We start from the raw sequence: 27,197 nt of genomic DNA on the forward strand, positions 1-27,197 counted from the left end.
GATTTAAACAAATAAATAAATGAAGGAAATTAATAGTAATGTCAAGATTTTAGAAAGATTAAGGCTCAGGATTCACTATTACTTCAAGTTGATTGGTTATAAATAATATTTCAGAAATTATTATTAAGCTCTTTTTCTTATTAAATCACTTTTTAATTTAAAAGGTGTCCAAATATTAAGTTGTAATCCTGAAGCATGATTTATCAAAGAATATATTCTAAGCATAAAACATCAAACTGATTCACAAATAATTAACAAAACCATTTTATCCCTTTTTTTTATATTTTTATCCAAGTGAATTAAATAAAATAAATAATTAACGAAATTATAAATAAAAATATTACCAATCAAACATGAGTGAATAGATCCTCCATTGCCTCAATCACCAGGTATTTTAGCCGCTCATCATGTTGGAAAACCTCTCAAAATATTTCATTGATGCTCAAAAGTGTTTTACAATGAAGAGAAAGACAAGAAAATGATATAAAACAGGATTCTGCGACCCAGAAGGCGTCCAGAATCAACGATAGAGATAAAGTGTTGTTTTCGTTGAAAAACTATGACCCACGAACGACAGTCGTTGTCTTTGTTGGTAAACGACTGCCTTTGGTAGTCTGTTCTTCCTCTTCTTCTTCCTCCTCGAGCAGCAGCAGCAGCAGAATCAGAATCTCTGCAACTTCAATTTTCTTGCTCTGTAGTGCTCTAAACCTCTCCCAATTCTCTCTAAACTTCGCTAGCTCCTCCTTCTCGACATCAGGGACCTATTTATACACAACAGGTCACTCAAATCCTCGTAATAATTCCAAGAATATCCGGCCATTAAAGAAAATATTCCGAAATATTTTTTCTTTAATTCTCTGATTTGTTACGTATTGTTCCCTGTTTTATCTCTTCTCACGCGTCATCCTTGAGCTGTAGGGATTGTTTCCAGCCAATAGAATCAACCCATGCACGTCTCTTCCATCCAAGAATTCCAAGAATAGAATATTTTTCCTATTTTAGAATATCTTCCCTGATTTGATTACCACCGGTTATATAACCAATTTTGACCGAATCCAACACCCATACCAGCTCTATCTAGGCCCTAGGAACAAACCCATTTAATTTGGGCCATTGAATCTCACTGGAACACCTTCAAATCCTCAACCCTAGCCACGGCAGTTCAAGAACAATTTTTCCCGGCAATTTTTGGTTTTTGAATTTGGGAAGAAGATGTCCTCCCCCTAACCAGAACTGGGGTGCGAATAGCAGCTGCCTTGGGGGTGACTTGGGGGTGCCCCTTAGTAATTAGGTTACCCCTTATCCAAAAGCGAGAGTCCGAATAACACTTGTCCTCCGGGGTGCCAAAATCAACTTTTCGAGCCGAATTTTCCAAAATGTTTATTTCCTAAAAATACATAAAAACACAATATTAGTACAAAAATAGAGTTCCAACAATACGGACATTGAGGACAAATTAGACACAAAAATGTGTCTATCAAGCAGCAGCTGAACCACCAATCTGACTCCCCTCAGCCTGGCCACTCATTGCCATGTACTTCCAATGGTATCTCTAACTCCAGTCCGTGCATATTTATTCTCCCCGTGAACTGAGGCAGTGTTACTTACCCAGGATTTCCTGCTCTGTTAATACATTGAATTTCAGTTTGCTATCCATCTAGTAGACGTTGAATTCCTGTTCTGTGAAAAATGAGACTAACAACTCTCTCTGTGAAGACCAATTTAAGGTTTTTAGGCATACTCTAATAAATGTGCCATTTGGTTTTTAGGCCTACTCTAAGAAATGTTCCATCTGTACAACGAACCCACAACTACATGGTTGAAAACCATATGCTCTGCCATTTTAGCCAAGACAACAAATACCATTTCTTAGTGTACGTGAGAATTATTATAATGTGTTTAAGATAATGATATTAGGATATTTGATCGCAAATGATTCACGGGCTTAAAGGGTTACCAAGCAGAGAATTTGGCTTCACCTTGCTTATCTTCAGAAACAAAGTCGTGAATAGCCTTCCTCCTTTGACAAAATTATAGTATAAAACTCCTAACAGTTGATTCAACCATTGACACACCTTGTATCCAAGCAAATGTTAATATCATGGACTCCGTCTTATCCAAATAAGTAGCAACAACTAAGCAAAAGCTGTGTAACCGACTTACAACTAAGACTCAGTGGACACCTTAAATATCTTGGGATAAGTTATTTCCACATACTGGTATATAAAGAACACAATTCATAACAATAAAGTTAACCAACAGAGCTTTTACCTTGTGCTTGTCATCATGTCCTCTCAATTGTCGAGCTGTTGCGTGTATTTACAAATGATGCAGTTCAACTTACCATCGATCTGTTCTGTGTATTAATTAAATTCACAATGCTGTCTAAGGAATCACAAACAAAATTGAGTTCATTGATACTGTGCCACTGCCATTATCACAATAAAATAGTAATAAGGCGATGGTACCAGTGCTTGCTACAACACCATCTGTGTTGCACCCCTCCATTATGGTGTACCATGGGGTTCTCACCCCATATGTTTTCACTATCCAGAGGTCAAGCCATTGAGATCAATATTTAGAAAAGAAGCACGCCATTGTACTTTAGGTAGTTGAAAGATGTAAACATATTGCTTTTACAAATTTACAACATTAAGTGTATCATACCTCGTACGGACGCAATTTATTTTTCTCTTGTACTTATGCGCCTCCTATTTGTTACCCCTGAAACCTATAAGAAAAGAAATGAGCTGTTCAGATGCTAGACATTTTCCGAATTTATTTACCACCCCAAGATTATCCATGTCCAGAATGAGCACACCAATGTCAACAATGTAAGTTCAATCCAATTTTTATCTGAACATTCATTAGTATTCTTTATAAGTCTATAAATGTAATGCAAATCTACTTCACTGCGATTGGATAATGTGAAAAGCTGGATATGATGCGCTAGTTTTTGAATCTAAAAGGAAAAAGATGCTAGCATGTTCAGTCTAGCAACCTAAAAATGATTAAGCCATCATGACAAATTAATTAAGTACTTTCCCATGAAAATCTGCAACAGATGATGTTCGAGTGAGATGGGTACTACTTATTACATAAACATCGAAAATGGATAATAACATGGTAAGCATTTCATCAGCCTGACCTCATCGTAAGTTACAATTTGACCCGAACCGATTACACTGCATTATCTTAGCAAAATGCTTTTTCTTCATTATGATTTCGTACATCCTATGGACAGAGTGGAGAGAAACCATTTTTTTTTTACATATTCCGCGAGACATATTAGCAAACATTAACCTATATATTTCTATAATCCAAACATTTATTAAAAAAAAAATCATAAGTATTTTCAGTGGCTTAATTTGAAAATTCTTCATGAAAGATGTAATCATGTTCAACACAAATAATAAACATCATAGCTTCATTTTAACACAACATTTTTTAAACCCAACAACAGAAAATATGGTAGCTAAGGTTACCTCAAAATAATAAAAACGAAGAGCTCCAACACAGCAGAGTAGATTAATTATTTTTGTTCTTAGAATGCATGTAATATATCACTTTTAGGAAGGGGAATTTGATGCGATGGTAATAAATCAATAACTCAAATCAGGAATTTATAAACCCTAAAAGGTAAAAATAAGTGGATTTGTATTCCTGATTCTCTTTGTACCTAAGTATCGGTTGTGGCGTGCGTATCTCGTTGATTCTCTTCATACTACAATTTGAAGCTTTTTCACCATTTTCTTCAGAGATTTAAAAGCGAAGAGAGGAGAATTAGGTTTTGGGGATTAGCTTTATTTTTTTTCACTCGGCCGAGATGTCTAACTTTGATATATGCTGGAGTAATCGTGAGTAAACATCACGTTATCTGTTCGAAGGTTAGCTAAAATAGTTAAAAAAAACGGAAACTCTCTATTCTTATTGGTAGGGGGTCAGGAACTCTAGAATTCAAATTTTTGACCTAACTTTCAGTGTGAGGCCAGTATTTCGCTCTCAAATTATATATACAATATCTTAACTCTAGTAGTACATAGTTTAAACAATTACATATAAGTCAAAATTTCATCCAAAATTATAGAAGACTTATCTGACCACAATATTCATTTGTAGCGTAAACATGAAAGCTTTCCCTAGGCTGCCGCTGATTATCAGGATCCGAGGGGAAATAGTGTCCAGATTCATCCCACCTATACTTTCCCCCGTTTTTACACTTTAAATCCCTTTCCTTAGAGCAACCACAGTCATGAAACGGACCAAATACCAAAAGCCAGACTAAAAACCAAAAATTTTTGGTATTTTGGGTGACCCAAGCGCAGTGGGATAACACCAAATTTGGTGAAGCGTAACTTACACTAACGCCCGATGCCAGACGTAACTTATACTCACGTCTGTTGATGAAGCGGATTTTTATTATGCGTTTGAATGAAACGGAGGTATAATGCCCGCTTGATTGAGGCGCAAGTATAACTAACGCCGGATATGGGACGGCGATGGAAAGTGCGTCTACTGGGACGGAGATGAAAAGTGCGTATCACTCGTACGGAGATATAAAGTGCGTATGTTTCGGGCGTTAATGGATTATGCGTATGTTTCGGGCGTTAATGGATTATGCGTCTGGGTGAGACGTTTATAGAAGAAGCGTCTGAGTGGAACGTTTGTAATACCTGCGTCTATGTGGGACGTTTGTAATACGTTCGTGTGAGAGGGACAGTTGTAATACGAGCGTCTGAGTGGGACGTCTGTAATACATGCGTCTGAATCAAGCGTTTGTAATACGTGCGTCTGAGTGAGGCGTGCACGGAAAATCCGTCTGGATATAGACGTGATTATCTCTTCTTCTCCTCCTCCTTTTACATAAACAGTTTTTATAGAAGAAAAAAAAAAGACGAAAAAAAAAAGACGAAAACAGACGAAAAATCTAGGGCAAAACCTAAATCGAATGTGACGGAAATTTGATTGGGTGCGGGGAAACGAGTTCTTGCGAAAGAAACGAGTAATCTTATTCGTTAATTGGGTGCGGGGAAATTTGATTGAAGATTAAAGGTATGATTTGTTTTTGGGTAATTTGTTTTTGGTTGGATTGAAGATTAAAGGTATGATTAATTAGGCTGTTTTTGGGTGGAATGAGTGGATTGCATGTTGATTTCATTAAGCATAACCGTGTTTGTTTGATTTCATTAACCATATAACATGAGGTTACTGTTACTGTTCTTTGTTTGATTATGTTTGATTATGTATAGAATGATTTGAGTGATAGAATATGAATAATTTGTTTGTTTGATTATGTATGAATAATTTTACTGATAGAATACAAAGGGGAGATACAAAATGTTGTTGTTGATCTTCACTGATAGAATAATTTTACTGATAGACTAAGTTCACTGAAATCCATTAAACATGAATTGTTGTTGCTCACAAAGGGGAGATACAAAATGTTAAACAGTTGTATTATAAAGACGGTGTCTAGATTTTTTCTGTAAATTTTTTTGATCTTCTATACTGTAAGTAAATAAAATATAATCTTGGGGTTTATTTACTGTAAATTTTTTGGATTTTCTATACTGTAAATTTTGATCTTCTATAATATAGAATAGAACTTTTTATGGATGCTGTAAACTCAGAAAAAACAATTACTAACTTGTATTTATATCGTGCTCAGATGTTGAGCAGAATAACGTCGAGATTTGCACAAGGAAAAAAGATGAATAATAAGAAACGCAAAGGTAAAGGTCCAATGGAGCCTGAAATAGACCCTAATGTTGGAGATTTGGAAGTTCCAGATACCGGGTTCGATGAAGATAGCGAAGATGAAACAACACCGTCCGTGGTATCCCTAGATAACTACAATTGCCTGGAAGATAGTGACAAACACGCTTCTACAGATATTACATATTCAAGCGATCCAAAATTCAGGTACCAACATCGTGGTTCACTCTTTTCGGTCATTGTTTATTATAAGGAGATAACAAAACATAGTCCAAAAATTAAATACATTATCGACAAGGCAGGATGGGGACGTTTATTAGCCATGGAAATAGGAGAAGCATCACACCCAGTGATTGATTATCTTGTTGAATGTTGGTGGGATACAACGCATACTTTTCACTTCCCTTTTGGTGAAATGGGATTCACGCCGCTTGATTGGGTAGTGTTGACAGGATTGAGTATTGGAATTGGGGATGATGTTCCGTATAACCCAGTCAAGTACAAATTTGATTATGTCCGTGAGCATGTTTTTCCAGAAATAGAAGAACCCTTAGATTATGAAGATCCCCCAATCTCTGGAAAAAAACGCCCCCCGGCACAGTGGATTTCAGATGCAATCACAATTAAATTTTTGACTACGTATTTCAAAGAAGATATCTTGGTTGCAGCTAATTTGGATGACAAACTAGCAGAAAAATTGGCGAGGGCCTTTTTTATGTATGTTTTGGGAAATTTTTTCTTTTCCAATGCAAAGAACTACATTGATGCGGCTTGGTTAGCTGCTTTTGAGGATCTAAATGCAGTTGATATGTATGACTGGGGTGGTCCTGCTTTTGCAAAATTGTATGTGGCACTCAACGCATCTGGTAGGGGACAGAAGTCATTATCTGGGCCGTTCCAAATATTAGAGGTAAATTATTATTTATTTTTATTTCATTTAAATGTATATTTTTTGGCAGTTGATTTATTTGGTTGGTTATGATGGAGTAGTTTTGGGGATATGAATATCTGGGCATATGTAGACCGTGCGACCCAACTAGTGAAGAAAAATGGCCAAGAACTTCCCGGTGGAAAGCGAAGAAAAAGACTATCGATATTGTTCACTGTAGGAATGCGCTTAATCAGTTGACTGCAGACATCGTGACATGGAGACCGTGGGAATCCGCCATTGGTGTTCTTGACTCTGATGTTGGTCGCAGGGCTGTGGAGCTTTCAAACAAAAGGGTTATATTTACTTGGATTGGCAAGGTCAGTTAGTACTTTGTTTTTATATGAACATTATTACTTCAAAGTTATCATTTTATCCTAAGTTGAAGAACTTATTTTCTCTGATTACTGGTAATTTGACAGAATATGTGGTACCTAGGAGAACGATCTTGGAGGCAAAATCATCCTACTTTTGGAATTCCTAGAAATCCACCATTTAAAATTGGCGAGGCCAGTCATGAGAAAGCAAAACTTGTGAAAGAAGCTGGATGGGTAGATGCAAATATGTTTGTGAAAGCTGTTTCATATAATATGTATCTGCGATATTGGCGACATGTAACTAACTTCCATCAATTCGTGACCAAAGTCGATTGGGTAGTTGAATTACACGGGGTTGATGGTGACCGTGTTAAACACCTTATTCAACGACCTGCTCAGCATGTACCTATTCCACCACCACAACAATTATCATACGTAAGTACATCCCGTCATTATATTAAAATATATGGTAATCTCATTTCTTAATTATTTTTTTTTAAACGACAGCCTGAAGCTTATAATCTGGTTCAAGAACATGCCGATTTTAATCGTGCGTTTCGCGAGTTTGTATTATATGAAACGGAAGACAGGATGATACGTTTAAAGGCAAAAGATGAAGTAATACGAGGCCTTGCAGCTCGTAACAATTACCTGGAGGATCAGATGCAATTCCGTATGCAACAAACGCCGCGTCCCCCTATTGGATTCGGCAGTTTTTCTGAAACTATCCCACCAGCGGTGTGGGCTCCAGTGAGTCAAGCATCAACAATGTCGTCTGTTAACCCCCCTCCGAGAATGACGTTTATCCCACCACGGCAAACACCATCGCATACTCCTACTGATGAATAAGTAACTTTTTAGCCTCCACTTTGGATACGTACTTTATAACCTCCGTTTTCAGTAAGTCTACAATATCCTATCTTATCTCTATATAGGGTTACTTTTTAGCCTCCATTTTCAGACTCCATTTTCATTCTGACATGTTGATTTCTTTTCATCCTCCGTTTCGGTACTTGTAGTTTAATTAGTGTTATTTCTTTTTAAGCCTTCATTTTCAATCGGTCAGTGTCGCTTCTTTTTAGCTTTAGTCTTAGTCTTTGCAGTGTCAATTCTTTTCACTCGCATTTTCAATCTGCAATGCCATAAGTGTCTATCATGTGTCTATAAAACCAATACTACATATCTCGGTGAATACAAACCAACACTGCAAATATTCTTCTTCTTCGAACTCTCCCAATCACTTCTCAAACTATACATTCCAATGGAATACTGTGACAATAACGCTGAATCTTCTTCTTCTTCGGACTCCGAATTTTCTTCTACTTCTTCTTCTGCGATCTCTGATAACAGCTTTTACTCATCAGATGAAGATGCGGTTGCATTGAGCCGAAATAATCTAGCAGTTAGTTTGGGAACTGCCATTACAAGTATGACATGGTCTCATACTCGTATAAAAATACCAAGAAATCGTGAAGCCGGAGATATACTTCTCTGGAATGACTACTTTTCTGACAACCCCACCTACCCAGCTAACATATTTCGTAGGAGATTCAGAATGCGGCGAGAATTGTTCAACCGAATATTGGCAGATGTGGTGTCTAGAAATCCTTATTTTGCTCAAAAAAGAGATGCTTGTGGCATTCTTGGATTATCCCCTCATCAGAAAGTAACTGCAACAATCCGAATGTTAGCTTATGGATGTGCAGCAGATGCAATAGATGAGTATTTACGCATTGGAGAAACCACCGTTTTAGAAGCAACCCGTCGGTTTTGCAAGACGATTGTGGTATTATATGGGAAAGAATATTTACGCTCACCAACTGCGGGTGATGTTGAACTGTTGCTGAAAGAAAACAAAGACAGGGGATTTCCTGGGATGCTGGGGAGCGTGGATTGTATGCATTGGAAATGGGATAGATGTCCGTCAGCAGAATCAGGAGTATACACCGCGTATAAAGGGAGTGAAAGTATTGTGCTAGAGGCAGTGGTGTCACATGATCTCTGGTTTTGGCATGCGTTTTTTGGTATGCCCGGCTCCTGCAATGATATTAATGTAATGAATCGTTCTTATATTTTTCGAAAACTTATCAACGGGAAAACACCACCGGTGAACTTTGAAGTAAACGGGCATGCATATGATATGGGATATTATCTCGGTGATGGCATTTATCCACAGATTGCTACTATTGTGATGGCCATTAAACAACCAGATTCACCGAAAAAATATAAATTTTCATCGATGCAAGAGGGAGCACGGAAAGATGTAGAGCGTGGATTTGGTGTACTGCAACAACAATTTGCCATTGTCAAACAACCTGCACGAATGTGGAACCCGGATGTGCTTGCCTATATAATGAAAACGGTTATTATTTTACATAATATGATAGTGGAGGATGAGCGTCTTCCCGGTGATTGGCCACATGAATATGACTCACGTAGCAGGTCGGCACCGGTGAATATATCGAGGGTAGGTCCTGAGGAACTTTCCAGAATGAGAGCTGCACATCGGCGTCATGCTATACACAATAAAGAAACACATTTTCGCTTGCGTCAAGATTTAATCGAACACATATGGTCAAATTTTGGAGATAATTATTAAGTTGGGATAGAAATATGTTGTATCGTATTTCTTCATCGGAAAATATGTTGTAACGTTGCTTACTAATGTACTATTTATCATATAAAAATTAAAATTCACTAAAATTGACTAAAACTCACTAATTTTTTTATTAATGATAAATATTAAGGTTCAACTAATTCGGTCATGCTTTAAGATTGGTTTCTTTTGCGTTGTAGTATTTCCATCTTTCGAAGTTCGAAGTACTCTCTTGTTACAGTGTCCAATGTAGAGACATCCTTCAACATTATGGCCAAGTCATCGTCCGCTTCTTTCTTTAAATCGAGTTTTTCTTGCCTAGCTTGTTTCGCCGCAAACTTTGCCGCAGACTTAGCTTGTATCGCCGCAAACTTTGCCGCAGACTTAGCTTGTATTGCTTCAAACTCAGCTTGTCTCTGTCCCATCTTCATTAGTGATTGTGCTTTGTAATGTTCATTGAAACTTTGCTGCTCCTTAATTATATCCTCTAGCATTTCCTCCTGGGCATTGGATTTTGCTCTCCCTGTTTTCTTTAGTTGTTTCGCTGCTTTCTTCCCCAACTGACGCTTACGTGTGTTCTCTATATCTCCAATATCTAGATCATCACTGGACTCGCCTGGAATTGTTTCCTCAATATCAGCGTTTTCCTCACCACTCTGAGAATCTTCCATTTCTTGGCCTGAATCAAACACAAACGTCGACCGTCCTGAATATTTGATACTATCTTTTAGAATTTCGTAGCACTCTTCGTGCTTAAATTTTTTGTTACCATTACTTTCTTTGAATCGCTTTCTTATCTCTTCAACCTGTTATTATTTTCAATACTCATCAGTTCCAATTACATGTATATAATTATTAAGGGTGCAAAAATTGACGATTACTTACCCTCGAGACTTCATTCCATCCGCTATGATATTCACCATCAACTTCCAACACTTTTGCAGAATAAAGTGAAACCTGTCTACTGATTCCCTGAAATCGACTCTGGATAGAAGTCCAAGTACGTTTTGGTTTACAAGGCAGGGCTTCTTCCAACTTATCTTTGATCCGACTCCATAATACTCTTTCTGGTTGATCGGTTCCGGTAGCAGAATCTTGAGATATGGCTAAATGGATTCTACATATCATTGTATCTTCTTCTGTTGTAAAATTGGGACCGCGTGGTGCCATATTTCTATATTTCTTGAAATAGAAATTATAAATGATAAGATTATGCAGAAATAAATTTGTCAAATGCTATATATAGATATACGAAAGAACCGTTGCAATCTATCAAACGGTCGGAAAATCAGAAAATCAATTGCAAAATCAGAATTCCAAAATATAACCGTTATCAATTGCAAAATCAGAATTCCAAAATATAACCGTTGGCGCACGTCTGGTTCTACGCCTGGTAAGAGACGCCCGTAATACATGCGCTGCGAACAAACGCTCATAATACGTGCGTCCATCCCAGACGCTCATAAAACATGCGTCTCATACAAACGATCATTCTACGTGCGCCCAATACAGACGGTCGTCATACATGCGCCTAGATCATACGCTCGTAAAACATGCGTCTCTGTGAGACGTTCATAATACATGCGTCTTCGACAGACGGTCATAATACATCCGCCCAGACCGGGCGTTTTTAATAACTGCGCCCAACCCAGGCGTGTTTAATAACTGCGCCTGCTATGGGGCGTAGGTTTTATCTACGTATAGCCCGGCGGTGTTTATAATAACGCTTAACTAATACGCCCACTATACTTCCGTCCCAATATCATACGTTATTTATACGTACGCCCCATGTGAAGCGCTCATTATACTTCCGTCTGAAATCATACGCCCACTATACTTCCGTCCCACTATTGATGTTTTTAGTCTGGGTTGGCGACCACATTTGGTCGCAAACCCTAATAAACCAGACTAAATATGGTTTTAGTCCGTTACATTACGGATGAATTAGGGACCAAATTTGGGTATAGTCCCCAAATTTGGTCACCACTGTGGTGGCTCTAAGAGCAACCACAGCCATGAGACGGACCAAATACCAAAAGTAAGACTAAAAACCAAAAAAATTTGGTATTCTGGGTGTTCAAGCGCAGTGGTAGAACACCAAATTTGGTGAAGCGTAACTTATACACACGCCCGATGTCAGACGGAAATTATATTCACGTTTGTTGATTAGGCGGCTTTATATTATGCGTTTGAGTGAAACGTAGGTATAATGCGCGTTTGATTGAGGCGTAGGTATAATTAACGCCGGATATGGGACGGGGATGGAAAGTGCGTCTACAGGGACGGGGATTAAAAGTGCGTCCCATTCATACGGAGATATAAAGTGCGTATGTTTCGGGCGTTAATGGCTTATGCGTCTGGGTGAGACGTTTATACAAGATGCGTTTGATTGGGGCGTTTATAGAAGGAGCGTCTGAATGGGGCGTGCATTGAAGAAGCGTCTGTGTGGGGCGTGCATGAAAGAGGCGTCTGGTTGGGACGTTGTTAATAAGTGCGTCTAGTTGGGACGTTGTTAATAAGTGCGTTTCGATGGGGCGTGCACAGAAATAGCGTTTGTGTGGGGCGCTTTTAGAAAGAGCGTCTGAATATATACTTCTTTTATGCTCTTCTCCTCCTTTTTTTACATAACCTACGTTTTTACAGAAGAAAAAAAAACGACGAAACCTAAGTAAAAATCTAGGGCAATACCTAAATCTCATGTGACGGCCATTTGATTGGGTGCGGAGAAACGAGTTCTTGTGAAAGAAACGACTAATCTTATTCGTTAATCGGGTGCGGGCAAATTTGATTGAAGATTAAAGGTATGGTTTGTTTTGGGGTAATCTGTTTTTGGTTGGATAATTTGATTAAAGATTAAAGTTACGATTAATTAGGCTGTGTTTGGGTGGAATCGGTGGATTGCATGTTGATTTCATTAAGCATACCGTGAGGTTACTGTTTGTTTGATTATGTACTGTTTATTTGATTACTGTTTGTTTGATTACTGTTTGTTTGATTACTGTTTGTTTGATTAGTTTGTTTGTTTGATTAGTTATATACTTCCGCATCATCATCTAATAGCGAAATAACACACTGTAACATGATTGATAGAATACAATAATTCTAATTTATCACCTGTAGTAGTTCACTCAAATCCATTAAACATGTATTGTTGTTGCTCACACAAGGGGAGATACAAAATTTTAAACAGTTCTGTGATATAGACGGTGTATGTAGTGAGATTCAAACTCGTTTAATGTAATTTTCGTATTTATTTACTTTAAAAATTTTTGATCTTCTATACTGTAAGTAAATAAAAAATAATCTTTACTGTAAATTTTTTTGATCTTCTATACTGTAAATTTTGATCTTCTATAATATAGAATAGAACTTCTTATGGATGCTGTAAACTAAGAAAAAACAATTACTAACTTGTATTTATATCGTGCTCAGATGTTGAGCAGAATAACGTCGAGATTTGCACAAGGAAAAAAGATGAATAATAAGAAACGCAAAGGTAAAGGTCCAATGGAGCCTGAAATAGACCCTAATGTTGGAGATTTGGAAGTTCCAGATACCGGGTTCGATGAAGATAGCGAAGATGAAACAACACCGTCCGTGGTATCCCTAGATAACTACAATTGCCTGGAAGATAGTGACAAACACGCTTCTACAAATATTACATATTCAAGCGATCCAAAATTCAGGTACCAACATCGTGGTTCACTCTTTTCGGTCATTGTTTATTATAAGGAGATAACAAAACATAGTCCAAAAATTAAATACATTATCGACAAGGCAGGATGGGGACGTTTATTAGCCATGGAAATAGGAGAAGCATCACACCCAGTGATTGATTATCTTGTTGAACGTTGGTGGGATACAACGCATACTTTTCACTTCCCTTTTGGTGAAATGGGATTCACGCCGCTTGATTGGGTAGTGTTGACAGGATTGAGTATTGGAATTGGGGATGATGTTCCGTATAACCCAGTCAAGTACAAATTTGATTATGTCCGTGAGCATGTTTTTCCAGAAATAGAAGAACCCTTAGATTATGAAGATCCCCCAATCTCTGGAAAAAAACGCCCCCCGACACAGTGGATTTCAGATGCAATCACAATTAAATTTTTGACTACGTATTTCAAAGAAGATATCTTGGTTGCAGCTAATTTGGATGACAAACTTGCAGAAAAAGTGGCGAGGGCCTTTTTTATGTATGTTTTGGGAAATTTTTTCTTTTCCAATGCAAAGAACTACATTGATGCGGCTTGGTTAGCTGCTTTTGAGGATCTAAATGCAGTTGATATGTATGACTGGGGTGGTCCTGCTTTTGCAAAATTGTATGTGGCACTCAACGCATCTGGTAGGGGACAGAAGTCATTATCTGGGCCGTTCCAAATATTAGAGGTAAATTATTATTTATTTTTATTTCATTTAAATGTATATTTTTTGGCAGTTGATTTATTTGGTTGGTTATGATGGAGTAGTTTTGGGGATATGAATATCTGGGCATATGTAGACCGTGCGACCCAACTAGTGAAGAAAAATGGCCAAGAACTTCCCGGTGGAAAGCGAAGAAAAAGACTATCGATATTGTTCACTGTAGGAATGCGCTTAATCAGTTGACTGCAGACATCGTGACATGGAGACCGTGGGAATCCGCCATTGGTGTTCTTGACTCTGATGTTGGTCGCAGGGCTGTGGAGCTTTCAAACAAAAGGGTTATATTTACTTGGATTGGCAAGGTCAGTTAGTACTTTGTTTTTATATGAACATTATTACTTCAAAGTTATCATTTTATCCTAAGTTGAAGAACTTATTTTCTCTGATTACTGGTAATTTGACAGAATATGTGGTACCTAGGAGAACGATCTTGGAGGCAAAATCATCCTACTTTTGGAATTCCTAGAAATCCACCATTTAAAATTGGCGAGGCCAGTCATGAGAAAGCAAAACTTGTGAAAGAAGCTGGATGGGTAGATGCAAATATGTTTGTGAAAGCTGTTTCATATAATATGTATCTGCGATATTGGCGACATGTAACTAACTTCCATCAATTCGTGACCAAAGTCGATTGGGTAGTTGAATTACACGGGGTTGATGGTGACCGTGTTAAACACCTTATTCAACGACCTGCTCAGCATGTACCTATTCCACCACCACAACAATTATCATACGTAAGTACATCCCGTCATTATATTAAAATATATGGTAATCTCATTTCTTAATTATTTTTTTTTAAACGACAGCCTGAAGCTTATAATCTGGTTCAAGAACATGCCGATTTTAATCGTGCGTTTCGCGAGTTTGTATTATATGAAACGGAAGACAGGATGATACGTTTAAAGGCAAAAGATGAAGTAATACGAGGCCTTGCAGCTCGTAACAATTACCTGGAGGATCAGATGCAATTCCGTATGCAACAAACGCCGCGTCCCCCTATTGGATTCGGCAGTTTTTCTGAAACTATCCCACCAGCGGTGTGGGCTCCAGTGAGTCAAGCATCAACAATGTCGTCTGTTAACCCCCATCCGAGAATGACGTTTATCCCACCACGGCAAACACCATCGCATACTCCTACTGATGAATAAGTAACTTTTTAGCCTCCACTTTGGATATGTACTTTTTAGCCTCCACTTTGGATATGTACTTTTTAGCCTCCACTTTGGATACTCCTACAAAGTGCGTATGTTATCTCTATATAGGGTTACTTTTTAGCCTCCATTTTTAGACTCCATTTTCATTCTGGAACTGCCATTACAAGTATGGGAACTGCCATTACAAGTATGACATGGTCTCATACTCGTATAAAAATACCAAGAAATCGTGAAGCCGGAGATATACTTCTCTGGAATGACTACTTTTCTGACAACCCCACCTACCCAGCTAACATATTTCGTAGGAGATTCAGAATGCGGCGAGAATTGTTCAACCGAATATTGGCAGATGTGGTGTCTAGAAATCCTTATTTTGCTCAAAAAAGAGATGCTTGTGGCATTCTTGGATTATCCCCTCATCAGAAAGTAACTGCAGCAATCCGAATGTTAGCTTATGGATGTGCAGCAGATGCAATAGATGAGTATTTACGCATTGGAGAAACCACCGTTTTAGAAGCAACCCGTCGGTTTTGCAAGACGATTGTGGTATTATATGGGAAAGAATATTTACGCTCACCAACTGCGGGTGATGTTGAACTGTTGCTGAAAGAAAACAAAGACAGGGGATTTCCTGGGATGCTGGGGAGCGTGGATTGTATGCATTGGAAATGGGATAGATGTCCGTCAGCAGAATCAGGAGTATACACCGCGTATAAAGGGAGTGAAAGTATTGTGCTAGAGGCAGTGGTGTCACATGATCTCTGGTTTTGGCATGCGTTTTTTGGTATGCCCGGCTCCTGCAATGATATTAATGTAATGAATCGTTCTTATATTTTTCGAAAACTTATCAACGGGAAAACACCACCGGTGAACTTTGAAGTAAACGGGCATGCATATGATATGGGATATTATCTCGGTGATGGCATTTATCCACAGATTGCTACTATTGTGATGGCCATTAAACAACCAGATACACCGAAAAAATATAAATTTTCATCGATGCAAGAGGGAGCACGGAAAGATGTAGAGCGTGGATTTGGTGTACTGCAACAACAATTTGCCATTGTCAAACAACCTGCACGAATGTGGAACCCGGATGTGCTTGCCTATATAATGAAAACGGTTATTATTTTACATAATATGATAGTGGAGGATGAGCGTCTTCCCGGTGATTGGCCACATGAATATGACTCACGTAGCAGGTCGGCACCGGTGAATATATCGAGGGTAGGTACTGAGGAACTTTCCAGAATGAGAGCTGCACATCGGTGTCATGCTATACACAATAAAGAAACACATTTTCGCTTGCGTCAAGATTTAATCGAACACATATGGTCAAATTTTGGAGATAATTATTAAGTTGGGATGGAAATATGTTGTATCGTATTTCTTCATCGGAAAATATGTTGTAACGTTGCTTACTAATGTACTATTTATCATATAAAAATTAAAATTCACTAAAATTGACTAAAACTCACTAATTTTTTTATTAATGATAAATATTAAGGTTCAACTAATTCGGTCATGCTTTAAGATTGGTTTCTTTTGCGTTGTAGTATTTCCATCTTTCGAAGTTCGAAGTACTCTCTTGTTACAGTGTCCAATGTAGAGACATCCTTCAACATTATGGCCAAGTCATCGTCCGCTTCTTTCTTTAAATCGAGTTTTTCTTGCCTAGCTTGTTTCGCCGCAAACTTTGCCGCAGACTTAGCTTGTATCGCCGCAAACTTTGCCGCAGACTTAGCTTGTATTGCTTCAAACTCAGCTTTTCTCTGTCCCATCTTCATTAGTGATTGTGCTTTGTAATGTTCATTGAAACTTTGCTGCTCCTTAATTATATCCTCCAGCATTTCCTCCTGGGCATTGGATTTTGCTCTCCCTGTTTTCTTTAGTTGTTTCGATGCTTTCTTCCCCAACTGACGCTTACGTGTGTTCTCTATATCTCCAATATCTAGATCATCACTGGACTCGCCTGGAATTGTTTCCTCAATATCAGCGTTTTCCTCACCACTCTGAGAATCTTCCATTTCTTGGCCTGAATCAAACACAAACGTCGACCGTCCTGAATATTTGATACTATCTTTTAGAATTTCGTAGCACTCTTCGTGCTTAAATTTTTTGTTACCATTACTTTCTTTGAATCGCTTTCTTATCTCTTCAACCTGTTATTATTTTCAATACTCATCAGTTCCAATTACATGTATATAATTATTAAGGGTGCAAAAATTGACGATTACTTACCCTCGAGACTTCATTCCATCCGCTATGATATTCACCATCAACTTCCAACACTTTTGCAGAATAAAGTGAAACCTGTCTACTGATTCCCTGAAATCGACTCTGGATAGAAGTCCAAGTACGTTTTGGTTTACAAGGCAGGGCTTCTTCCAACTTATCTTTGATCCGACTCCATAATACTCTTTCTGGTTGATCGGTTCCGGTAGCAGAATCTTGAGATATGGCTAAATGGATTCTACATATCATTGTATCTTCTTCTGTTGTAAAATTGGGACCTCGTGGTGCCATATTTCTATATTTCTTGGAATAGAAATTATAAATGATAAGATTATGCAGAAATAAGTTTGTCAAATGCTATATATAGATATACGAAAGAGCCGTTGCAATCTATCAAACGGTCGGAAAATCAGAAAACCAAAATCAGAATTCCAAAATATAACCGTTGGCGCACGTAATACATGCGCCTGGTAACGGACGCTCGTAATACATGCGCTCCGAACAAACGCTCATAATACGAGCGTCCGTCCCAGACGCTCGTAAAACATGCGCCCACTCCAGACGGTCCTAATATATGCGCCCATCCCAGACGCTTCTAAAACATGCGCCCACTCCATACGGTCGTAATATATGCGCCTCACTCATACGCCCATAAAACATGCGTCTCACTCATACGCCCATAAAACATGCGTCTCACACAGACGTTAATAATACGTCCGTCTCCCGCATACGGTCATAATACATGCGCCCGGAGCAGGCGCTTTTAGTAACTGCGTCCAAACCAGGCGTTTTTAATAACTGCGTCTGCTATGGGGCGTAGGTTTTATCTACGTATGGCCCGGCGGTGTTTATAATAACGCCTAACTCAAACGCTCTATATACATCCGCCCCATTATCATACGTTATTTATAAGTACGCCCGATGTGGAGCGTCCACTATACTTCCGTCTGAAATCATACGCCCACTATACTTCCGTCCCACTATAATCATTTTAGTCTCGGTTGGCGACCACATTTGGTCGCAAACCCTAATTAACTGGACTAAATATGGTTTTAGTCAGTACCACTGCGGCTGAATTTGGGACCAAATTTGGGTATAGTCCCCAAATTTGGTCATGACTGTGGTTGCTCTAATCCGAATACTATCCAAATATTTTAACGGATTCCATATCAGCAGTCCACCAAACTCAATCATTCGATCAATTTCCCAAACTACCCCTGCTCGTCTCTCTTCAGACTTTTGTTAACAAAACGCCCGAAATCAATATTTTTCTCTCATTTCCAAAAGAAACTCTCTTCTCTAATGGCAACCATGACAACCCTTTTCCTAAATCTCAAACCCCTTAATTCGTCGCCATTACCTTCACCCCGTAAAACCCATTTCAATACCTCAAACCTCAACATCTCAATCTCTGTTTTGCCCAAGAAAAAAGGGTCCAGCTATCAAAAACTCAGAGTTTCATCTGGTTTGATAGAACCAGATGGTGGGCAACTAGTTGAACTGTTTGTTAAGAAGGATCAAAAAGATGAGAAAAAGAAAGAAGCTTTATTGATCCCAAGGATTAAGTTATCTAAGATTGATTTAGAATGGGTGCATGTATTAAGTGAGGGCTGGGCAAGTCCTCTTAATGGATTCATGAGAGAATCCCAGTTCCTCCAAACTCTTCATTTCAATTCGCTCAGACTTGATGACGGTTCTGTTGTCAATATGTCTGTGCCGATTGTTCTTGCGATCGATGATTCGCAAAAGCTAAGGATTGGTGAATCGTCTAAAGTTGCACTTGTTGATTCTGATGATAATCCTATCGCAATCTTGAAAGAGTAAGAAATTTTTCTCTTTTTATTCCCCTTGTAGATTTTAGGGCTTAATTTGGTGCAGTAATTTTTACTTCATCAGCTAACTCTATGAACAAAAGAAGATACGTGAACTATTGAAATGGAAAGGGGGTTACATTAATTAGAGTTGCATTGTCTGAATATTTGGTGGCTCAGGCTGTGGTCCAAACTAGAGTATTAGGTGGAACATCTTTTGTTTTCACTCTAGTTTTGTTGTTTTGCTTGCAGTTTTTCATTTTTGTCAGGACTTACATTTGTTGTTTTTGTCCACATTTTAGCATTGGTAAGTGATTGTAGTTGATACTCCTGGTTCATTTTCATATCTTATATTATCAGGGAAGGTATGTTCCAAGGTTGTTACATATGTGTCTTAGCAGCCTAATGACTGCTGTTTAGTGTTAAACTGGTGATTGTTGATGTTTCCCGTAATACTTGATGTAAATGATGGCGATGCTTAGTTAAATTTAACACTTAATAGTTGAACATCGGAATTCCTAGAAGTTATCTGGCTTACCATGTTTCTGAAATACTATGTTTCTGAAATAGTTGTTGATAGGGGTTTTTGTTAGTATATTCACATAGATAACTACCTTAGAGTTAACGGATGTTTAAGATACCTGTGAATCCGTTTCATGAATTAAGCATGAAATACATATATTAATTTAACGAACATTCAAAAATTGTGCAAATATTAATCCTGAACTAACTAGTCATTCACTTTTAAATAAAACTACTGGATAGTTTCTTATTGGTCTGATCACCAAATTCTCTTAAACACGCTCGCTGGAGTTCTGCAAAGTTTTGGTGTACCCTTTTGGCTAACAGGTTGTTTCCCGTCTTTGTGAAATACATCCAATCTAAGAGAAAGTATTGTAATTTTTTTGCGATTATCTTCTTTTTAGAATTTAAAGGCACATGACATACAACTTCCTCAACTTAAAATAGTCAATTAGTTTGACTATCTGTTGTTGATTGTACGCCATTAATTAGAACTTTCCTGGTCAATCTTAAAATGATATTCAAATTTTACTTGATTTCAACTATTTTATTTCAGCATTGAGATCTACAAGCACAACAAAGAAGAGAGAATAGCTAGAACTTGGGGTACCACTGCCCCAGGTCTACCTTACGCAGACCAAGCTATTACTAATGCAGGAAACTGGCTCATTGGTGGTGATTTGGAGGTTATAGAACCAGTCAACTACAATGATGGGCTTGATCGATTTCGTCTGTCTCCTGCACAACTTCGTGAGGAATTTACAAAGCGAAATGCTGATGCAGTGTTTGCGTTCCAGCTCAGGAATCCTGTACACAATGGCCATGCTTTGCTCATGACTGACACACGTAAACGACTTCTGGATATGGGCTATAAGAATCCTGTTTTGTTGCTTCATCCTTTGGGTGGATATACAAAGGCTGATGATGTGCCGCTTAGTTGGCGAATGAAGCAACACGAAAAGGTAACTCCAAAATAAAAGAACAAAGGGATAAGAAAAGGGTGATTTTTCTGTTTACTATAGATGTTGATATGCTTAATAATACACTACCTTTTCAGGTTCTTGAAGATGGTGTGCTTGATCCAGAGACGACAGTTGTGTCTATTTTCCCATCTCCTATGCATTATGCAGGCCCTACTGAGGTACAGTGGCATGCTAAGGCCAGGATCAATGCAGGAGCCAACTTTTACATTGTGGGTCGAGACCCTGCTGGTATGGGTCATCCTACAGAGAAGAGGGACCTATACGATGCTGATCACGGGAAGAAGGTGCTCAGTATGGCTCCAGGACTTGAACGACTAAATATCCTCCCATTTAAGGTGTGCAGCACAGTCCTTAATTCTTACAACAATCTTGGATTTTCGTCGTGTTAGCTCAAACAATAAATACTTGCATTTCTTGTACTTGTGCAGGTGGCTGCTTATGACAAGACACAAGGCAAGATGGCTTTCTTTGATCCATCAAGGCCTAGCGATTTCATCTTCATCTCGGGAACTAAGGTAACCCTTCATTTACAAATTTGCAGTGATTTTGTCAGGATAGTGATGGCACTGGCAAAACGTTTTATAATGTTTTCACCTTTGGCGGTGCTCGGCTCATACACTAACAAACTCCCGGAATTTACTTAATCCGATTATCCTAACCTGATGAATCATTATAAGAGAAAAATGAAAAAAACAATTTTTAATAGATCCGACTGTTAAATCATTCGGTTGAGCTTTGCCATGAAAGGCTACTTGTGGGTGGCAGTATGGTTTTGGCGTCGTACCTAGGTCTTAGTGTGGATCCTCACTAAATAAGATTTCATCTTTAAGTATCGTTTCATATAAAAAGTAGAAATTAAACTGAGGTTATTGAGATCTTGGCTCATACACCTCAATATATTTTGCTGAAGAGGACCTTTCCTTATGAAAGGGACAGTTATTAGAGCTTTATTCACCCTCTGTATTCCCATACACAAGGTGGGAGAACGCAGTCGAGTGGTTCTCACAGTAGAGTTAGGCAGTTAGCTGCTCAATAAACCCCCAAAATCGCACTCAAATGATTTAGAATCCAATCAATTTCATTTTCGTCAGTTCTCTATCTATTCTCTATAATTCATGCTAAGTGAGGTTTTTCTTTTGTTTTACAGATGCGGACACTTGCAAGAAACAAAGAAAACCCACCTAACGGCTTCATGTGTCCCGGCGGGTGGAAAGTCCTGGTTGATTATTATGACAGTTTGGCAGTTCCAGAGAACGGTAGAGTCCCTGATGCTGTTCCAGCGTAGATGATACCACGTGGTGTTCCATTGTTTAAAAGAAACCTTCTATAAAACTTATGTATGATCTCAAGTGTGTTTTATTGCTATTTGAAAACATGGAAGATCTCTCTCTCTCTCTCTGACTCTCTTATGGATAAGAGAAATATAAGTTCGTTCCGAGAGAAACAGGTGTCTCCAAAAGAAAACTTTTAGCTTGGATTGAGTCCTCTGTAAATAGGCTTGTCATCATCTCTGTCTTCTCCTTGAACTTAAAATGGCAGACGCTGTATCATATACTTGCTGTTTTTTTGTGCTTTTTAATAATGAAAAGACATAGTTTGTGCTATATCCCTGCATGAGGTTATATTATGGTAAATACAGCAGCAGTACAGGTACTACAGGTTCTGTCATCTTGTTCTCTAGGTCCCAAATTGGGACCATGAGCGTCAACAAACTTGTAATAGGAGATGGCTCCGCATTCACAGAAACATATCTGTATATTTGGCCAACAGTACTGTTTACGGGTTTAAAATTTAGATGCCAACGCTACTGAGGGAACATTTGTCGCGATCGAGGGAAACACGAAAAATGCATTACTAAGTACTAACGCCTTAGCAAAGTAACACGACTAACTAACCATTGTAAACTTGGTGCGGTATATCCAAGACCGCAGTTACTTTTGGCTATTTGGGAACTTGAAATCGTCTGTCTCTTCTTTTCCGTTTTCTTGATCGAATGGAACAGTTTACAGTTCTCTCTCTACCTTTCCTCTAGCATGCAGAATATTAGTTTGGGAAAATCAAATTTAGGGTTACAAATTGAGAGGATCATTCTAAACTGAGGACCCTTGCATTGTTGATTTCTCGTGATACATGGAAAAAGATCAACAGCTGATGGAGTGGTTTGATTCTTCCAGGCTTTAATTCTTTTTATGGTAAAAAAATCGATCAAACTTTACTTGAGGAGGTAAAAGCATTTTCATCGTATTCTTATTTTTCTTATACTCCAATAACATTAATCCAACACTGAAGGAAAATTGCATTCTCAGCACTGCATCCAAATGCATAAGAAATATTTAATTGAATAAGAAATGTTGAATGATGGCTTGGAAATATAGCGTTATCAAGTCAACTTGTAGAAAGTTTGTTGCTCCTGTAATTTTGTTTCTCAGTGGAAATGATTAATTTCGTTCTGGACTGTTGCTTCACATTATATAGTTTTGGCCTTTGATTTATTGAATTAGTCACAGAAACACCCAATTTCCAAATGTATGTGGTTAAATTTCTATTCAGGATTACAAAAATTTCATATACAAAGAAATGAAATGCATCTAGATCCCATTGCAAACATCTTTTCTTTTTACCATATAATAGAAATAGAAAGGGAATAAACCAGTTCAAGAGCTTCGTCGCTTGAGAAGATCGAATAACGGCTTTTCAGGAACTGGTATGCACTTGACGACCCAACCGATAGGCCAAGAAATGATTGCAATGCCGATACATGCTCCCCATTGACCCCAATTCAACCTCTCTGTATCTGCAAACTTCTTTAGGAATTCAACCATAACCACTTGAAGAACAATGGTGATTCCGATGATCCCTAGAAACAACTTGTTCTTCAGTACTCCTTCAAACACGTTCTTCTTCTCCAACTTCCTTGCATTGAACTCATTAAATACTTGACACAGAACGAAAGTATTGAAGATTAGGGTGTTTTTAACATCCTCATTCACCCCGAATATAACATTTCCTTTGAATTGCAGGATCAAGAGGACGAATATCTGATATAAAGCCTGGGCGACGAGGTTTCTCCACATGACATTCGTAATTAGTGGCTGGTTACGACCCACTGGTTGTTTTTTCATGAGCTCTTCGGTAGGTCTATCTGTGGCCAAGGCTAGGGCTCCCAGAGTGTCCATGATGAGGTTCACCCATAGCAATTGGACAGTTGTAAGAGGAACCTCACCAGCAGAAGCGGCTGCAATGAAGTTGATTACGAGAGCAGCAATGTTCACAGTCAGCTGGAACTGGATAAATTTTTGGATGTTAGCATAAACACACCTCCCCCACCTCAAAACTGTGACGACGGTAGCAAAGTTGTCATCTAAAATGACAATATCTGAGCTCTCTTTTGCAACTTCGGTGCCTTGAATTCCCATTGAGAGTCCGACATCAGCCTCTTTTAAAGCTGGTGCGTCGTTTGTGCCATCTCCAGTTACTGCAACCACATGTCCCTTTTGTTTCAAGCACTGCACCATTAAAAGCTTGTCAAATGGAGATGATCTTGCCATCACAGAAATCCGGTCAACCTTTTCCATCCTCTCCTCTGCAGTGTAATTTCTGAACTCTACTCCTTCTACCACAGCTCCGTTGTTCAAGTTAGGATCATAGGGATCTAGAATGCCACATTCAGTTGCTATTGCTCTTGCAGTAAAAATATTATCTCCTGTGATCATTTTGATACTTACTCCAGCATTTTTGCAGGCTTCCACAGCTTTTCTCACACCAGGACGGCATGGGTCTTTCAGACCCACCAGTCCCAGTAGAGTCAACCCATCTTCCTTTAGCTTTTGACCTACTTCTTCACCATCATTTTTCTCTAAGTCTTCTTCTTGGAACCGACCATAAGCGAAGGTATGCATCGAAGACTTTGGTTTGCCATATTTTTGATGATTTCCTCGAGTTTCATTCTTTCACCTTCACCCATGACTTGAGTGACCCCGGTACTTTTGCAATAACTGGAACACATAGCTAATATCATCTCTGCTGCTCCTTTCCAGTGCACATGAACGACGTTCGAATTCTTCTTCTTCAAGGAAATCCCACTTCTCTTCTTCTCTGAATCGAATGCTACTACATGAAGAACGGTACAGCTTCGCTTCAATTCCTCCAAATCCATTCCCAAATTTGATACAGCCCACGAAAGAAGAGCCTTCTCAGTTGGACTACCAGAGATCTCAGGAGTCATTCCCGAAGTTGGTGCATAAATACTTCCGGTTGTGTTTAGTCCAACCCCTTGATAGAACAATTCAAGAACATCAGAGCTCACTGTGGGTGAGGCTTTCTCATCTTTCATGGATTCTTGGCCAAGGAAAAATCTGGTCACCTTCATTTGGTTTAGAGTGAGAGTACCGGTTTTATCTGTACATATTGTGGTGGCTGAACCCATAGTTTCACAAGAAGCTAGTTTTCGAACCATGGCCTGATCAGCCATCATTCTCTTCATTGAGTAAGCAAGTGTGAGTGTCACAGCCAACGGCAAGCCTTCTGGAATTGCTACAACGACAATCGTTACTGCATCAGAAATAATGCGGACCACTGCGTTCATCACATCGTTAAATTTCGTCTTGCTTCCATTGAACTCTCGTTGTCCTAACTTGTTTAATGTGTTACCGGTGAAATAACGGGTAGACAGCACCATAAGAACAAGGAAAGCCACTGTCAGTCCAACTTTCCCTATATATGAAGTAAGTTTATCAAGCCGAACTTGTAATGGTGTTCTCTCACTGGAATCATTACTGACTGAGCTCATCATCTCTCCCCATGCAGTGTCCATGCCGACTGATGTTGCGATCATATAGCCATATCCATCTACCACTTTGCATCCTGAGAGCAGGAAAGGGTTCCTACTGACATTAATTTCCAGTGGTTCAGTCTCTCCCGTCATACTTGATTCATCAACTTGCAGAGAGTGTCCGCTTAAGAACAATCCATCGGCTGGAATCTGATCTCCAATCTTTAGACATATGACATCCCCAACGACAATGTCGAAGATTGACATGGTATGTCTTCTTCCTTCTCTTACAATGTCAATCTGAATATTGTTACTAACCATTGAAAGTTTACTGAACTGTCTTGATTGTCGAAAGTTACTCACACCAGAAACACCAACAACAAGAAAGACAGCAACGAAGATACTAACACCATCATACCAACCTTCCTTAACACCATTCTCTTTCGAGTGCTGCACATGCTAGTAGAATAAGAATAATGGTGTCTTTGAATGGTTCCATCAAATAGTGGAAGAACCCTTTCAAGGCTGGTTTTCTATATATATTAGTACCAAAAGATTCACGGCGGCGACTAATATCTATATCTCCACCACAAATCCCATTATTCACATCAGCTCGAAGTTTATTTACGACTCCATGAACGCCACCAAATTGACTCAACTGATGCAGGTTTTTTTCCTTGACAGTATCAATAAGTTTCTTATGACCAACAGTAGAGAGACTTACGGTTTGACCGCTGTTATCTCCCTCCTGTTCATTGCTGATAATATCAAGAGCGGTATAAGACGGCGAACGTGAAACAGCAATGAAAAATGGGTTCTGTTTAACAGAAGCGATCTTTTTAGCTAAAGAAAGAAAGACTCTGGAGGAGTAAATAACATTGAATGCACATCTCCATCTTTTATGAGGTTTACTTAAAATAGGACGTTCAAAATGTGCATGAGGTGAAGAGGCATTTTGTGTGGGTAGGTAAATGGCATTTTGTGTGGGTAGGTAAATGGCATTTTGTGTTCTTTAAAAATATGAACAGTAATCTCTAGAGAGAAAATTGATCAATATGTAGAAACAGTAAGAAGAAGGAGAAGCAATGCAGTAAGGCAAAATATGACTATTGATTTTGCTGGTGATAACTGATATCTAATTGATAGAACTTTTCTTCTACTGAGAATGTATTGTCTTGGATGTTTTATAATTCATCTAATTTTTATAGGCTTCCGAATTGAAACTGCCAATTAAGTTTCACGTAGCTTCGTCTTGATATTGGTGGTAGTTTCCAGGAAATTGTGGAGGTTTTCGGTTGACCGTGTGAAATCCCGTATGAATTAAATGTTAGGGCCCACAATCACATGAGATCAAACCTCTTGCCCATTAATGAGTAAAGGATTCATTTTCATTTTGGTTTTCTTTTGTAGGTGTCGACCCGCACGACATCATGAAATATTGATTTTAATTTGGCCTTTTTTTAAAGCGTTCGCACTTCGTTAGCCTTTGTATCGCTTCCTTGACTGTCCGTTCAGAAAAACTAATAATTATTACTCCCTCCGTACGGAATTTTGTTTTTTGATTGTCCCTTTTAATAGGCAGACTACCGTTTCCTAGATAAATATTCCTACATATATCATTATTTATGGTGCATAGATAATTATGTTATTGATAAGACAAGAGGTAAAACATGAAAAATTATGAATCCAATGTTCTTTTCTTAATCCAAGAGAATTGTGCCCTGCCTATATATGTGGTAG

The 27,197-nt window shown here is 38.6% G+C and overlaps 7 protein-coding genes and 1 pseudogene across 7 annotated transcripts; 5 read left to right on the forward strand and 3 right to left on the reverse strand.

Moving 5' to 3' along the window:
* The first annotated feature begins 6,130 nt into the window (after nt 1-6,130).
* On the forward strand, nt 6,131-7,809 carry LOC113342416. Its single transcript, XM_026586975.1, has 4 exons — nt 6,131-6,625; nt 6,706-6,963; nt 7,066-7,395; nt 7,468-7,809. The coding sequence occupies exons 1-4, from the start codon at nt 6,131-6,133 to the stop codon at nt 7,807-7,809; spliced, it is 1,425 nt and encodes a 474-aa protein (XP_026442760.1).
* Nucleotides 7,810-8,389: 580 nt separating this feature from the next.
* On the forward strand, nt 8,390-9,559 carry LOC113342418. The gene is made up of 2 exons (XM_026586976.1): nt 8,390-8,786; nt 8,892-9,559. The coding sequence occupies exons 1-2, from the start codon at nt 8,390-8,392 to the stop codon at nt 9,557-9,559; spliced, it is 1,065 nt and encodes a 354-aa protein (XP_026442761.1).
* Nucleotides 9,560-9,729: 170 nt separating this feature from the next.
* LOC113342419 lies at nt 9,730-10,761 on the reverse strand. Its single transcript, XM_026586977.1, has 2 exons — nt 10,442-10,761; nt 9,730-10,362 (listed from the first exon to the last, which is right to left on the reverse strand). The coding sequence occupies exons 1-2, from the start codon at nt 10,724-10,726 to the stop codon at nt 9,730-9,732; spliced, it is 918 nt and encodes a 305-aa protein (XP_026442762.1). The 5' UTR covers nt 10,727-10,761.
* A 2,596-nt stretch (nt 10,762-13,357) lies between these two features.
* On the forward strand, nt 13,358-15,162 carry LOC113342420 (protein MAINTENANCE OF MERISTEMS-like). The gene is made up of 4 exons (XM_026586978.1): nt 13,358-13,945; nt 14,026-14,283; nt 14,386-14,715; nt 14,788-15,162. Exons 1-4 carry the CDS (start codon nt 13,358-13,360, stop codon nt 15,127-15,129), a joined length of 1,518 nt encoding a protein of 505 aa, XP_026442763.1. The 3' UTR covers nt 15,130-15,162.
* A 141-nt stretch (nt 15,163-15,303) lies between these two features.
* LOC113342421 lies at nt 15,304-16,494 on the forward strand. The gene is made up of 2 exons (XM_026586979.1): nt 15,304-15,721; nt 15,827-16,494. The coding sequence occupies exons 1-2, from the start codon at nt 15,304-15,306 to the stop codon at nt 16,492-16,494; spliced, it is 1,086 nt and encodes a 361-aa protein (XP_026442764.1).
* Nucleotides 16,495-16,664: 170 nt separating this feature from the next.
* LOC113342422 lies at nt 16,665-18,458 on the reverse strand. Its single transcript, XM_026586980.1, has 3 exons — nt 18,434-18,458; nt 17,377-17,673; nt 16,665-17,297 (listed from the first exon to the last, which is right to left on the reverse strand). The coding sequence occupies exons 2-3, from the start codon at nt 17,659-17,661 to the stop codon at nt 16,665-16,667; spliced, it is 918 nt and encodes a 305-aa protein (XP_026442765.1). The 5' UTR covers nt 17,662-17,673; nt 18,434-18,458.
* An 87-nt stretch (nt 18,459-18,545) lies between these two features.
* LOC113342454 (ATP sulfurylase 1, chloroplastic-like) lies at nt 18,546-22,290 on the forward strand. Its single transcript, XM_026587002.1, has 5 exons — nt 18,546-19,190; nt 20,260-20,665; nt 20,761-21,021; nt 21,115-21,201; nt 21,834-22,290. Exons 1-5 carry the CDS (start codon nt 18,673-18,675, stop codon nt 21,969-21,971), a joined length of 1,410 nt encoding a protein of 469 aa, XP_026442787.1. The 5' UTR covers nt 18,546-18,672; the 3' UTR covers nt 21,972-22,290.
* A 913-nt stretch (nt 22,291-23,203) lies between these two features.
* On the reverse strand, nt 23,204-26,052 carry LOC113342459 (annotated as a pseudogene).
* Nucleotides 26,053-27,197: the final 1,145 nt, after the last annotated feature.

Source organism: Papaver somniferum, unplaced genomic scaffold (assembly GCF_003573695.1).
Source record: "Papaver somniferum cultivar HN1 unplaced genomic scaffold, ASM357369v1 unplaced-scaffold_41, whole genome shotgun sequence".
Classification (NCBI taxonomy): domain Eukaryota; kingdom Viridiplantae; phylum Streptophyta; class Magnoliopsida; order Ranunculales; family Papaveraceae; genus Papaver; species Papaver somniferum.